Source organism: Aquarana catesbeiana, linkage group LG02 (assembly GCF_042186555.1).
Source record: "Aquarana catesbeiana isolate 2022-GZ linkage group LG02, ASM4218655v1, whole genome shotgun sequence".
Lineage (NCBI taxonomy): Eukaryota > Metazoa > Chordata > Amphibia > Anura > Ranidae > Aquarana > Aquarana catesbeiana.
Genome location: NC_133325.1, coordinates 311,549,848 through 311,565,751, shown reverse-complemented (window position 1 = coordinate 311,565,751; position 15,904 = coordinate 311,549,848). Strand labels below are relative to the sequence as shown.

General features: G+C 40.1%; 1 protein-coding gene across 2 annotated transcripts in view; it reads left to right on the top strand.

Annotated features, from left to right (window-relative positions):
• LOC141127847 (lysozyme g-like) overlaps positions 1–15,641 on the top strand; it is a 77,542-nt gene extending 61,901 nt beyond the window's left edge. For both annotated transcript variants that reach the window (XM_073614681.1, XM_073614682.1), the window contains exons 5-6: positions 14,601–14,739; positions 15,434–15,641. In XM_073614681.1, coding sequence (XP_073470782.1) covers positions 14,601–14,739; positions 15,434–15,567 — 273 coding nt within the window. In that variant the 3' untranslated portion in view covers positions 15,568–15,641. The remainder of the gene's footprint in view (positions 1–14,600; positions 14,740–15,433) is intronic.
• Positions 15,642–15,904: the final 263 nt, after the last annotated feature.

The following is a 15,904-nucleotide window of genomic DNA, read 5'->3' as shown; positions in this document are numbered from 1 at the left end:
TTGGTGCTTTTTAAACGCAGTCAAAATAATTTGAGCTTGGTGATCTCTTTATAATAAAGTGTCCATAAAATGTCCAAATTAAAAGTGCATCTGTGTTCAGCGAAATCCAACACATCAGGTGCAAATAAATCCAAGTGCTGCAATCAACTGTGATGAATCCTGGAAACCCCCCAAAGTGATTGCGCTCACCTCAAAGCGTGTGACACAGTGGCTAACTATATCAAATCACGCTTGGTAGCCCCTCTATGGGCTCTGCAAGGTCATATAGATCCGATCTCCACTCACTTTAGGTTGACAAGGCTCCATAGACATCCATATATAGAATGAAGAGAGACTACATAGTGTAATACTATCAACCACTATTTTATTAAAATATAAAAAAATCGCTTCCCCCAAAAGGGGTACTCACATTCTCCTGGTGCTGCTGTGCACCAGACAATAAAGCGCCGTGTAAAATCGCTAGTTAATGTGCCGCAGGGAATGTTTTTCCTCCTAGCTCAGCTGTATGCTTCTCGTCCGTCCTGGCCCCTCCCCTACGCGTGTTCGACACAGGGGGGTCACGTGTCTTCATCAGGGGGATGTGATTGGACGGATGCTCTATCACCTAAATACTCTCCCGGCGGCCATTTTGCCTGAGATCGCAGACTAGATCCTAATGGGCTACATTACTCTATCTCCTGTATTGCGAATCAATACAAAGACGCTGCATAGTTATAAGCTGTCACTATGTACCCAATTTTAAACCTATACTAATCCAGGACGGAGCATTTAGGAGGAAAAAACAAGATGCCCCGCTGCACCAAACATAGCTATACTTATTACAATACATATTTATTAACATAAAACCGATCATTAAAATATATGGTATAAGCGATACAAAGGACAATCAAAACGATAAAAGTGAATAAAATAAGATAAAACAATATTAAACAACCTTACATATCACAAATTTTCTTCCTTAGAATATCTCTAATATATTGCGAACGCTACCCCATATACAATATGCTAGGGGTTGCCATATGCCATAACTGTCATGGGACCTGTATATCTGAGTGAAAACATACAAGTGCCAAATTTGAGTGAAAACGCACAAGTGCCAAATTTAAAAAACAGCAGTCCCCATACCCCATTAACCCTTACATCATTAAATCTTTTTATTAATCATCTGCAATTTCCAAATGAGGAGGAAGGGGGTGGGAGGTACGGGGGAGGGGGGGGGGGGGGGTGGGGGGGGTAAGGGGTGGTTGGTTCGATTGCATCTCCGTCCGAGAAACAATAACAATATGAAGGGGGGTTAATATCTTACTTGTGTGTAAAATCTTGTAAAGTAAATAAAATAGATCTATACCTTAAAGTGGCATACATAAATTATTCAACTTACTTCAACCCACATATATCTTGAGAGTAAATAAAAACTTTAAATTCAATTAAAAATTACTTAAAAAACATGTGAGATCAAACTCTTTGTTCAAGCCGCCAGGCGACAAGGAGCCAAGCTGGTAAATCCACCAGGATTCACGTTTGCTAATGTCCCTGGTGTAATTGGAGCCTCTCCAGTTACGTTTAGGTGCTTCAATTCCCCAAAATTTCATATCTTGCGTACTCTGATTATGAACCCTTTTAAAATGTATGGAGAGGTGATGTTTATCGTGTCCCTTTCTTATATTTCTTACATGCTCCTCCATACGATCTTTCAAAGCTCTAGTAGTACGGCCCACATAAATAAGATTACAGGGACATTTGATCGCGTATACCACCCCTATCGTGTCGCAAGATATAAAATCCTCTATGGTATGCAACTTACCCCTATGGGGATTAGAGAACTCCTTCACTCTCTTGTTATTAGAAGGTACCCTGACACAACTATAACATCTTCCACAGCCGAAAAAACCTTTCAGATTCCAAAACATTTTGGGCTTTGGTGGAGGTGGTTCTACTATATTGTGTACTAGCCTATCACGTAACGAGGGCGCCTTCTTGTAAACAATCTTAGGTTTATCGGACAATAGGTCTTTTAGGTGAGTATCTTGTTTGAGTACGCTCCAATATTTCTTTAAAATCCTCTCTACATCCTTACTTTGTAAACTGTAATCTAAAACAATACAAGTACCATCAAATTCTTTATTTCCCACAGCTGCGTTTTTGTCTCTCAGTAAATCATCCCTACTCAGGTTCCTGACCATATTTCTTTCTCTTTTCAGAAATTCTTTTCGGTATCCTTTATCTAAAAACATTCCTTCTAACCTATCTGATTGAGTTTCAAAGTCATCTTCAAGCGTGCAGTTTCTCCTCATCCTCATAAATTGGCCCCTGGGAATGTTATCAAGCCATGGTTTATGGTGACAGCTCGTAGTGGAAATATAGGAGTTACGATCTGTAGCTTTGAAAAAGGACCTCGTAATCATACCTTCTGATGTGTTGAGTATCTCCAAATCCAGGAAGTGTATACGGTCCTTATTTATATCCCAAGTCAAAGAGATATTACGATCATTATCATTCATGGTTTCTAATAGCGTCATTAATGATTCTTTACTCCCCTTCCACATGATTATAAGATCGTCAATAAACCTTTTATATAACACCATATCTGTATACTGTTCAACCATTACTGACTCCTCCTCCCACTTGGCCATATATAGGTTTGCTACGCTCGGGGCGAATTTAGCGCCCATAGCAACGCCCTTTATTTGCAGGAAGAATTTATTATTATACCAAAAGAAATTATGATGTAAACAAAAATCCAGACATTTCAAAATAAATCCACATAGGCCTTTATCAATCCCTTCCTCTTTATCAAGGGCCCATTTCACTGCTTCCAATTTCGCTGGCAATCCACGTTGGAAAACAATAATACGGTGAATCCACAAGGTGGAACCACTAGTGATCGGAATGAAGAGGTAAGAGGGGTGCAACCTCAGGAGATAAAAAACCCCCAGCAACAGGATAGGGGACCAGCTAACAACAAGCACCCCTCGTATCGATACGAGGATAAGCAACCTTATACACCCTACCAATACCCTCCGAAAAAATCGCAGAATGATTATTATGAAAATCAAGGACCAAATGAGTATAGGCACAGCAACCATCATCAGGGCCCCCCCTTTAATCAAGGGAATTGGGGCTATGGAGTACCGTACAATAGAGGAAATGGTTATAGAAACCAGCAAGGTGGACACCAGTATGGAAGGGGACATGCACCCAACTATACGCCCTACAGGAGGGGTGGACAACAGAGGGAACAACCCTTCTATGGACCACAACAATATAGGAACCAGGGACACCAACAAGGGACACCTTACAGGGGTGGTCGACGCCAACCATATGGGGATCCCCCGCCACCCCCACCACCCCAACCCAGGAACCAGGGATATCCTCCCCTACAAAGAGGTGATATTCAAAGAGGGGAAGTATACTACTCACCCAAACCACAGAGAGAGAGATATGACAGATCCACACAGGATCAATATGGAGTGCCTGTACATAACAGTTATCAACCACTGATGGATAATGGTTATCAATACCCCAACGAGTCTTTTTTAGGGAGGGAGAGGGATGGGTACACCCGAGAAACAAGAAACCCAGAAAGAGAGGAGGAAGAGCTGGACGAAGGCTACAGCAGAAAAAGAAGGCGGGAAGATTAGGTGAGGGAATATACAATTTGAGTGGCAAAGACCTATCAAGAGAAGAAATTTTAACTCTTGATAGGGGTATTAAATTTGCACCTAAGAAGGGGTTAAACAAGTTTGAGATTTATATAGGGGTGCAAAAACTCATTAGGAAGCTTAATATTAAAAAATATTACGCCCTAAATCCAGTAGAAAGAACCGCTGTAAGTAATAAATTTACGAATCTGCGCAATAACTCCGTTTTCAACCCACACATAGCCAACAATAGATATGTGGATCTTTTTAAGAAATTGGTCATTACTGAGCTGGAACAATTACCCATCAAGAAGGCATATGAGCATAGAGATCTCAAGAAAGGACTGGATTCATTAGAGAGGAGAACTGACATAATAATACGACCAGCGGATAAAGGGGGGGGCATCGTAGTACTTTCACTGCAGCAATATAAAGATGAAATGAACAGAATACTGAGTGATAACAGTACGTATCAGATGCTGAGCACTGATCCTTCGAAGGTTTTTAGGAAAGAACTAGATCTCATTATCAAACACGGTGTGGACAGCAAATTTTTAAATAAACAAGAAGCCAAATATCTAATTCCCACGGTTAGCAGGACTCCTGTAATATACTACTTACCGAAAATTCATAAGGATAGTTCTAATCCCCCGGGAAGACCCATTGTGAGTGGGATCGAGTCCTTAACCTCAAGGCTCGGGGAATATATAGATCTACATTTACAACCTCTGGTAAAAAAGACACGTGCTTATCTTAAAGACACTAAGCACACCCTTCAATTGATAAAAGAACTGAACATGGAAAATGATATAATTATGGCTACGGGAGACGTGTCATCGTTATATACCAACATTGACCATGAGGGCGCCTTGGAAGCAGTGAAATGGGCCCTTGATAAAGAGGAAGGGATTGATAAAGGCCTATGTGGATTTATTTTGAAATGTCTGGATTTTTGTTTACATCATAATTTCTTTTGGTATAATAATAAATTCTTCCTGCAAATAAAGGGCGTTGCTATGGGCGCTAAATTCGCCCCGAGCGTAGCAAACCTATATATGGCCAAGTGGGAGGAGGAGTCAGTAATGGTTGAACAGTATACAGATATGGTGTTATATAAAAGGTTTATTGACGATCTTATAATCATGTGGAAGGGGAGTAAAGAATCATTAATGACGCTATTAGAAACCATGAATGATAATGATCGTAATATCTCTTTGACTTGGGATATAAATAAGGACCGTATACAATTCCTGGATTTGGAGATACTCAACACATCAGAAGGTATGATTACGAGGTCCTTTTTCAAAGCTACAGATCGTAACTCCTATATTTCCACTACGAGCTGTCACCATAAACCATGGCTTGATAACATTCCCAGGGGCCAATTTATGAGGATGAGGAGAAACTGCACGCTTGAAGATGACTTTGAAACTCAATCAGATAGGTTAGAAGGAATGTTTTTAGATAAAGGATACCGAAAAGAATTTCTGAAAAGAGAAAGAAATATGGTCAGGAACCTGAGTAGGGATGATTTACTGAGAGACAAAAACGCAGCTGTGGGAAATAAAGAATTTGATGGTACTTGTATTGTTTTAGATTACAGTTTACAAAGTAAGGATGTAGAGAGGATTTTAAAGAAATATTGGAGCGTACTCAAACAAGATACTCACCTAAAAGACCTATTGTCCGATAAACCTAAGATTGTTTACAAGAAGGCGCCCTCGTTACGTGATAGGCTAGTACACAATATAGTAGAACCACCTCCACCAAAGCCCAAAATGTTTTGGAATCTGAAAGGTTTTTTCGGCTGTGGAAGATGTTATAGTTGTGTCAGGGTACCTTCTAATAACAAGAGAGTGAAGGAGTTCTCTAATCCCCATAGGGGTAAGTTGCATACCATAGAGGATTTTATATCTTGCGACACGATAGGGGTGGTATACGCGATCAAATGTCCCTGTAATCTTATTTATGTGGGCCGTACTACTAGAGCTTTGAAAGATCGTATGGAGGAGCATGTAAGAAATATAAGAAAGGGACACGATAAACATCACCTCTCCATACATTTTAAAAGGGTTCATAATCAGAGTACGCAAGATATGAAATTTTGGGGAATTGAAGCACCTAAACGTAACTGGAGAGGCTCCAATTACACCAGGGACATTAGCAAACGTGAATCCTGGTGGATTTACCAGCTTGGCTCCTTGTCGCCTGGCGGCTTGAACAAAGAGTTTGATCTCACATGTTTTTTAAGTAATTTTTAATTGAATTTAAAGTTTTTATTTACTCTCAAGATATATGTGGGTTGAAGTAAGTTGAATAATTTATGTATGCCACTTTAAGGTATAGATCTATTTTATTTACTTTACAAGATTTTACACACAAGTAAGATATTAACCCCCCTTCATATTGTTATTGTTTCTCGGACGGAGATGCAATCGAACCAACCACCCCTTACCCCCCCCCACCCCCCCCCCCCCCCTCCCCCGTACCTCCCACCCCCTTCCTCCTCATTTGGAAATTGCAGATGATTAATAAAAAGATTTAACGATGTAAGGGTTAATGGGGTATGGGGACTGCTGTTTTTTAAATTTGGCACTTGTGCGTTTTCACTCAAATTTGGCACTTGTATGTTTTCACTCAGATATACAGGTCCCATGACAGTTATGGCATATGGCAACCCCTAGCATATTGTATATGGGGTAGCGTTCGCAATATATTAGAGATATTCTAAGGAAGAAAATTTGTGATATGTAAGGTTGTTTAATATTGTTTTATCTTATTTTATTCACTTTTATCGTTTTGATTGTCCTTTGTATCGCTTATACCATATATTTTAATGATCGGTTTTATGTTAATAAATATGTATTGTAATAAGTATAGCTATGTTTGGTGCAGCGGGGCATCTTGTTTTTTCCTCCTAAATGCTCCGTCCTGGATTAGTATAGGTTTAAAATTGGGTACATAGTGACAGCTTATAACTATGCAGCGTCTTTGTATTGATTCGCAATACAGGAGATAGAGTAATGTAGCCCATTAGGATCTAGTCTGCGATCTCAGGCAAAATGGCCGCCGGGAGAGTATTTAGGTGATAGAGCATCCGTCCAATCACATCCCCCTGATGAAGACACGTGACCCCCCTGTGTCGAACACGCGTAGGGGAGGGGCCAGGACGGACGAGAAGCATACAGCTGAGCTAGGAGGAAAAACATTCCCTGCGGCACATTAACTAGCGATTTTACACGGCGCTTTATTGTCTGGTGCACAGCAGCACCAGGAGAATGTGAGTACCCCTTTTGGGGAAGCGATTTTTTTATATTTTAATAAAATAGTGGTTGATAGTATTACACTATGTAGTCTCTCTTCATTCTATATATGGATGTCTATGGAGCCTTGTCAACCTAAAGTGAGTGGAGATCGGATCTATATGACCTTGCAGAGCCCATAGAGGGGCTACCAAGCGTGATTTGACATAGTTAGCCACTGTGTCACACGCTTTGAGGTGAGCGCAATCACTTTGGGGGGTTTCCAGGATTCATCACAGTTGATTGCAGCACTTGGATTTATTTGCACCTGATGTGTTGGATTTCGCTGAACACAGATGCACTTTTAATTTGGACATTTTATGGACACTTTATTATAAAGAGATCACCAAGCTCAAATTATTTTGACTGCGTTTAAAAAGCACCAAGCACTTTTATGTTATTTCATGTTCATGTGATTTGATTTTGTGCATGCTACACTAGATGTGAGATATTGCATGTTATCTGATATATCACTTGATTATGTTTGCTTTGGCGTGAGTGTACATGCACATTGCACTCTTAGTGTTTGATATGTAAGCATAATATAGAGGTTAAGATACACACCACATATAGAAATTTGTAAGTCGTATTTGATATTTATACACTAGGGATCTTTGATACCACTTTATTTAATTTTTTGATATCAAGCGCAGCGCAAATAATTTTTTCTATACTTGTGCACGGATATGAATACGTGAACTGCGTGTGCTGCTAGATATTCACAGTTATCTACATATATTTTGTTTGTTTAGGAGTTTCACATTTATGCACATTGGGCACTGGATCATTGTGGCTCGCAAGATTTCCCTCTTTTTGTTTTAACCATTATTTCATACACTTGTTAGTAGCCTATGGATCCATTCGCTTTTTTTGATAATAGAGAATTAGATCTGGAGGATCTATTCTCTGACAAAAAATCTAGGGAAGATGACCTTGCACAGTCATTCAGAAAACTGGGTCACTGTATGGACAAAAAAAGCAATGTATGGTGGGACCAATCCACTGTGGAAAAATATCTAAAGGACAATTTGATCCCCAGGAAACTGCGATGGGATGTCCCCATTAATGATGGCTTGTTAGGAAAAGACGATATAGATGAATGGTTTACCTTTTTTGAGGGAAAAGGGAGAGAGGTTATGGAGTTTTTGATTAAGAGGAAACAACGTAAGCTAAAATTGCTAGATAATCAAATCAAGGAGATTAGGGATAAAATGTATCCACTTAAAGAGACACCTGAATATATTAGACTTATGGGAGAGCTACAGAAAAATATGCAAAAAAAAGATTTGGAGAATAAAAATGGAAAAAAGAAGAAATACATAAGGGACCTTGAAGATTACCAAAACAAGCGGGTTTACCGCTGGCAATCCACGTTGGAAAACAATAATATGGTGAATCCACAAGGTGGAACCACTAGTGATCGGAATGAAGAGGTAAGAGGGGTGCAACCTCAGGAGATAAAAAACCCCCAGCAACAGGATAGGGGACCAGCTAACAACAAGCACCCCTCGTATCGATACGAGGATAAGCAACCTTATACACCCTACCAATACCCTCCGAAAAAATCGCAGAATGATTATTATGAAAATCAAGGACCAAATGAGTATAGGCACAGAAACCATCATCAGGGCCCCCCCTTTAATCAAGGGAATTGGGGCTATGGAGTACCGTACAGTAGAGGAAATGGTTATAGAAACCAGCAAGGTGGACACCAGTATGGAAGGGGACATGCACCCAACTATACGCCCTACAGGAGGGGTGGACAACAGAGGGAACAACCCTTCTATGGACCACAACAATATAGGAACCAGGGACACCAACAAGGGACACCTTACAGGGGTGGTCGACGCCAACCATATGGGGATCCCCCGCCACCCCCACCACCCCAACCCAGGAACCAGGGATATCCTCCCCTACAAAGAGGTGATATTCAAAGAGGGGAAGTATACTACTCACCCAAACCACAGAGAGAGAGATATGACAGATCCACACAGGATCAATATGGAGTGCCTGTACATAACAGTTATCAACCACTGATGGATAATGGTTATCAATACCCCAACGAGTCTTTTTTAGGGAGGGAGAGGGATGGGTACACCCGAGAAACAAGAAACCCAGAAAGAGAGGAGGAAGAGCTGGACGAAGGCTACAGCAGAAAAAGAAGGCGGGAAGATTAGGTGAGGGAATATACAATTTGAGTGGCAAAGACCTATCAAGAGAAGAAATTTTAACTCTTGATAGGGGTATTAAATTTGCACCTAAGAAGGGGTTAAACAAGTTTGAGATTTATATAGGGGTGCAAAAACTCATTAGGAAGCTTAATATTAAAAAATATTACGCCCTAAATCCAGTAGAAAGAACCGCTGTAAGTAATAAATTTACGAATCTGCGCAATAACTCCGTTTTCAACCCACACATAGCCAACAATAGATATGTGGATCTTTTTAAGAAATTGGTCATTACTGAGCTGGAACAATTACCCATCAAGAAGGCATATGAGCATAGAGATCTCAAGAAAGGACTGGATTCATTAGAGAGGAGAACTGACATAATAATACGACCAGCGGATAAAGGGGGGGGCATCGTAGTACTTTCACTGCAGCAATATAAAGATGAAATGAACAGAATACTGAGTGATAACAGTACGTATCAGATGCTGAGCACTGATCCTTCGAAGGTTTTTAGGAAAGAACTAGATCTCATTATCAAACACGGTGTGGACAGCAAATTTTTAAATAAACAAGAAGCCAAATATCTAATTCCCACGGTTAGCAGGACTCCTGTAATATACTACTTACCGAAAATTCATAAGGATAGTTCTAATCCCCCGGGAAGACCCATTGTGAGTGGGATCGAGTCCTTAACCTCAAGGCTCGGGGAATATATAGATCTACATTTACAACCTCTGGTAAAAAAGACACGTGCTTATCTTAAAGACACTAAGCACACCCTTCAATTGATAAAAGAACTGAACATGGAAAATGATATAATTATGGCTACGGGAGACGTGTCATCGTTATATACCAACATTGACCATGAGGGCGCCTTGGAAGCAGTGAAATGGGCCCTTGATAAAGAGGAAGGGATTGATAAAGGCCTATGTGGATTTATTTTGAAATGTCTGGATTTTTGTTTACATCATAATTTCTTTTGGTATAATAATAAATTCTTCCTGCAAATAAAGGGCGTTGCTATGGGCGCTAAATTCGCCCCGAGCGTAGCAAACCTATATATGGCCAAGTGGGAGGAGGAGTCAGTAATGGTTGAACAGTATACAGATATGGTGTTATATAAAAGGTTTATTGACGATCTTATAATCATGTGGAAGGGGAGTAAAGAATCATTAATGACGCTATTAGAAACCATGAATGATAATGATCGTAATATCTCTTTGACTTGGGATATAAATAAGGACCGTATACACTTCCTGGATTTGGAGATACTCAACACATCAGAAGGTATGATTACGAGGTCCTTTTTCAAAGCTACAGATCGTAACTCCTATATTTCCACTACGAGCTGTCACCATAAACCATGGCTTGATAACATTCCCAGGGGCCAATTTATGAGGATGAGGAGAAACTGCACGCTTGAAGATGACTTTGAAACTCAATCAGATAGGTTAGAAGGAATGTTTTTAGATAAAGGATACCGAAAAGAATTTCTGAAAAGAGAAAGAAATATGGTCAGGAACCTGAGTAGGGATGATTTACTGAGAGACAAAAACGCAGCTGTGGGAAATAAAGAATTTGATGGTACTTGTATTGTTTTAGATTACAGTTTACAAAGTAAGGATGTAGAGAGGATTTTAAAGAAATATTGGAGCGTACTCAAACAAGATACTCACCTAAAAGACCTATTGTCCGATAAACCTAAGATTGTTTACAAGAAGGCGCCCTCGTTACGTGATAGCCTAGTACACAATATAGTAGAACCACCTCCACCAAAGCCCAAAATGTTTTGGAATCTGAAAGGTTTTTTCGGCTGTGGAAGATGTTATAGTTGTGTCAGGGTACCTTCTAATAACAAGAGAGTGAAGGAGTTCTCTAATCCCCATAGGGGTAAGTTGCATACCATAGAGGATTTTATATCTTGCGACACGATAGGGGTGGTATACGCGATCAAATGTCCCTGTAATCTTATTTATGTGGGCCGTACTACTAGAGCTTTGAAAGATCGTATGGAGGAGCATGTAAGAAATATAAGAAAGGGACACGATAAACATCACCTCTCCATACATTTTAAAAGGGTTCATAATCAGAGTACGCAAGATATGAAATTTTGGGGAATTGAAGCACCTAAACGTAACTGGAGAGGCTCCAATTACACCAGGGACATTAGCAAACGTGAATCCTGGTGGATTTACCAGCTTGGCTCCTTGTCGCCTGGCGGCTTGAACAAAGAGTTTGATCTCACATGTTTTTTAAGTAATTTTTAATTGAATTTAAAGTTTTTATTTACTCTCAAGATATATGTGGGTTGAAGTAAGTTGAATAATTTATGTATGCCACTTTAAGGTATAGATCTATTTTATTTACTTTACAAGATTTTACACACAAGTAAGATATTAACCCCCCTTCATATTGTTATTGTTTCTCGGACGGAGATGCAATCGAACCAACCACCCCTTACCCCCCCCCCCCCCTCCCCCGTACCTCCCACCCCCTTCCTCCTCATTTGGAAATTGCAGATGATTAATAAAAAGATTTAACGATGTAAGGGTTAATGGGGTATGGGGACTGCTGTTTTTTAAATTTGGCACTTGTGCGTTTTCACTCAAATTTGGCACTTGTATGTTTTCACTCAGATATACAGGTCCCATGACAGTTATGGCATATGGCAACCCCTAGCATATTGTATATGGGGTAGCGTTCGCAATATATTAGAGATATTCTAAGGAAGAAAATTTGTGATATGTAAGGTTGTTTAATATTGTTTTATCTTATTTTATTCACTTTTATCGTTTTGATTGTCCTTTGTATCGCTTATACCATATATTTTAATGATCGGTTTTATGTTAATAAATATGTATTGTAATAAGTATAGCTATGTTTGGTGCAGCGGGGCATCTTGTTTTTTCCTCCTAAATGCTCCGTCCTGGATTAGTATAGGTTTAAAATTGGGTACATAGTGACAGCTTATAACTATGCAGCGTCTTTGTATTGATTCGCAATACAGGAGATAGAGTAATGTAGCCCATTAGGATCTAGTCTGCGATCTCAGGCAAAATGGCCGCCGGGAGAGTATTTAGGTGATAGAGCATCCGTCCAATCACATCCCCCTGATGAAGACACGTGACCCCCCTGTGTCGAACACGCGTAGGAGAGGGGCCAGGACGGACGAGAAGCATACAGCTGAGCTAGGAGGAAAAACATTCCCTGCGGCACATTAACTAGCGATTTTACACGGCGCTTTATTGTCTGGTGCACAGCAGCACCAGGAGAATGTGAGTACCCCTTTTGGGGGAAGCGATTTTTTTATATTTTAATAAAATAGTGGTTGATAGTATTACACTATGTAGTCTCTCTTCATTCTATATATGGATGTCTATGGAGCCTTGTCAACCTAAAGTGAGTGGAGATCGGATCTATATGACCTTGCAGAGCCCATAGAGGGGCTACCAAGCGTGATTTGACATAGTTAGCCACTGTGTCACACGCTTTGAGGTGAGTGCAATCACTTTGGGGGGTTTCCAGGATTCATCACAGTTGATTGCAGCACTTGGATTTATTTGCACCTGATGTGTTGGATTTCGCTGAACACAGATGCACTTTTAATTTGGACATTTTATGGACACTTTATTATAAAGAGATCACCAAGCTCAAATTATTTTGACTGCGTTTAAAAAGCACCAAGCACTTTTATGTTATTTCATGTTCATGTGATTTGATTTTGTGCATGCTACACTAGATGTGAGATATTGCATGTTATCTGATATATCACTTGATTATGTTTGCTTTGGCGTGAGTGTACATGCACATTGCACTCTTATGCCGCGTACACACGGTCGGACTTTTCGTCTACAAAAGTCCAACGGACGCTGACGGACTAAAGCTGGCTGGTAATCCGATCGTGTGTGGGCTTCTCCGGACTTTCAACGGACTTTTTTAGCCTCAAATCCGACGGACTTTAGATTTGAAACATGCTTCAAATCTTTACGTCGTAAGTACGACGGACCCCGAAATCCGCTCGTCTGTGTGCTAGTCCGACGGACAAAAACCCATGCTAGGGCAGCTATTGGCTACTGGCTATGAACTTCCTTATTTTAGTCCGGTGTACGTCATCACGTACGAATCCGTCGGACTTTTGTGTGGTCGTGTGTAGGCAAGTCCGTTCGTAAGAAAGTCTGCCGCAAGTCCGCCGAAGGTACGTCGGAAGTCTGTCGGACAGGCTGTCGGACTTTTGTAGACGAAAAGTCCGACCGTGTGTACGCGGCATTAGTGTTTGATATGTAAGCATAATATAGAGGTTAAGATACACACCACATATAGAAATTTGTAAGTCGTATTTGATATTTATACACTAGGGATCTTTGATACCACTTTATTTAATTTTTTGATATCAAGCGCAGCGCAAATAATTTTTTCTATTGCTAATTTAACTGGCAAGCGCTTTCCTCTACCACTTACACTTATATTGCAGCTTACCAATTCTTAGATGTGATGGCTGCATTTGTTTTTTGTATGTTTTTTTTAGGCTCTTTCTTCTATTTTCACCTGCTGATCTGGCTGGTAAGCTTGTTTTCCAAAAAACAAGTTCTTGCAGAAGTATCAGTTACAGGGATGAGACAAACAATTCAACGCTGGCAGGAGTGCTTACAGTTACAGGTTTTCTGTAACCGCCTAAAGCAGAGTTCCACCCAAAAGTGAAACCTCCGCTTATCTACTTCCTCCTCCCCTCTGGTGCCATGCATATATGGCACCTTTCCAGAAAGGGGGGGAGGGGTGTTCGTGGAACAGGTACCTGTTTTTGACATGTACTCTTCCCACTTCTGGGAGACAGCACCACCCCTCAGAAGTTCACCCCTCTCCTCCTTCCTCTACCACCGGGCCAATAAGAAAGTGCAATGAATGCGCAGTAGGGAACCGGCTGTGAAGCCTAAAGGCTTCACTGCTGGCTTCCCTTATGACGAATGGCGGCGGCAGCACCTGACAACCAATCCGAAAATTGGCCAGGGTGCAGACATCGGACTCCTTGGACAGGCAGGTGTCCATATATTTAAAGGTAGCAGCTACAGTATTTTGTAGCTGCTGACTTTCAATTTTTTTCCCCCCAGGCGGTACACCGCTTTAAGTGTTAGCTGGAGTTCAGCTTCAATTTGTTAGTGTATTTATATCTGCTAGCACATCTAACACCCCCCCCCCCCACCAAATGACAATGCTGCTGTCTGCTGTGCCCATTCATCAGAGTGGGAGCACTCTAATTCAGGTGGTACATTACTGGCCAGATCACCAGGTGAAAACAAAGAGGAAAAAACCTAAAAGAAGAAAACTATCACATCTAATGATTTTTGGGTTTAATACCACATTATGTAGATTTTAATGGAACAATACAGCATACAGTATTTCTTCCCCAATCTGCTGCAACTAAATGTGATATTAATTGTATGTACTTTTTAAAGCTCAACTAACAGATCATATGATTTTCTTAACACCAGATCGACAAAAGATGGCATACTCCACGAGGAGCATGGGACAGTGAAGAGCATATTTTACAGGCCACAGAAATACTGATTTCCATGTTTGAAGCAATCAAGCAAAAATTTCCAAGCTGGTCAAGAAGCCAGGTTATGAAAGGTAATCATCCACATGATCAAATGTGTAATCCGTGGAGATTCAAATGCTCAAATATCCAGCATACAGTATATAAAATGATTGGATATCTTAAAAAGAACATGTCATGTTAAATATGGGAGCGGTCAGTGCTTTATAAAAGCACATTCCCTCCTTCATCTTTCCTAATTGTCAAGTCACTAATCTCTAGCAGAGGAATATCCTGATGTTTTGTAAAATGGTAAAAGTATGCTTTAAAGTGAACCTGTTAGCAACAGGTTAATTTTTATGCCCCCCTCCTTTGCCTCACTATTAAGCCATCAAAATTTTAAAAACCAAAAAAAAAGACCCCTTCCAGCGCTCAGTCCTGTGAGAGCTCGAAGCAACTCAGGGCTTATACAGAGGTTCCTTTCTATCCGCAGAAGAAAAGACAAGATTATAGGGTTGAATTACTGAAGGCAAATATACTTCACTGCGTAAGGGAATGGTATGCAAGCAAAAAAGCGTTTTTTGTTTTTTTATTTTCCTTGTGCATGATTGGGTATTCTTTACAAAGTGAATTTTTACCACATTCACTAAGGTCTGGGGGACATGCTCTTGTAAAGTGCAATTGCCCTTGCAAAGTGAACAGTGTATTTGTATTTTCTAGGCACATGATATTGTCCTTTTTAAATCATACTGGTCAATTTTTAAACAAATATAACCTTTTTTATCACAGGTGCTTTAGCAGCATACAACATGGGTCCAGACAACGTCCAAAGTTTTGATGCAGTTGACAGTAATACAACTGGGAAGGACTACTCGAATGATTGTATTGCGCGGGCAAAGTTTTACAAAACAAATGGATACTAAAGACCATGCTGTTGGCATCTAACATTAATACTCCACAATACATAAACAAATTATGAAATAAATTAGCAAAAATACATTTGTGTTTTGTACTTTTCTTTATTAAAAATATCATTACATATAAAAATACAGTAATAACATTCTCAATATGAGAACACAGAGTAAAAGAGATATGTATATAATTCATGAGATTATAGAAAAGCTCTGTATGCATACCTTTCACTTACATATATGTATTGAGTGACAGAGTTGTAGGATATGGTAATCTGTGTTCCAAAGTTACAAAATACAATGCAAATGTTAATCATACACAGGCCAGTTTTCCAATAAATGTAACTAG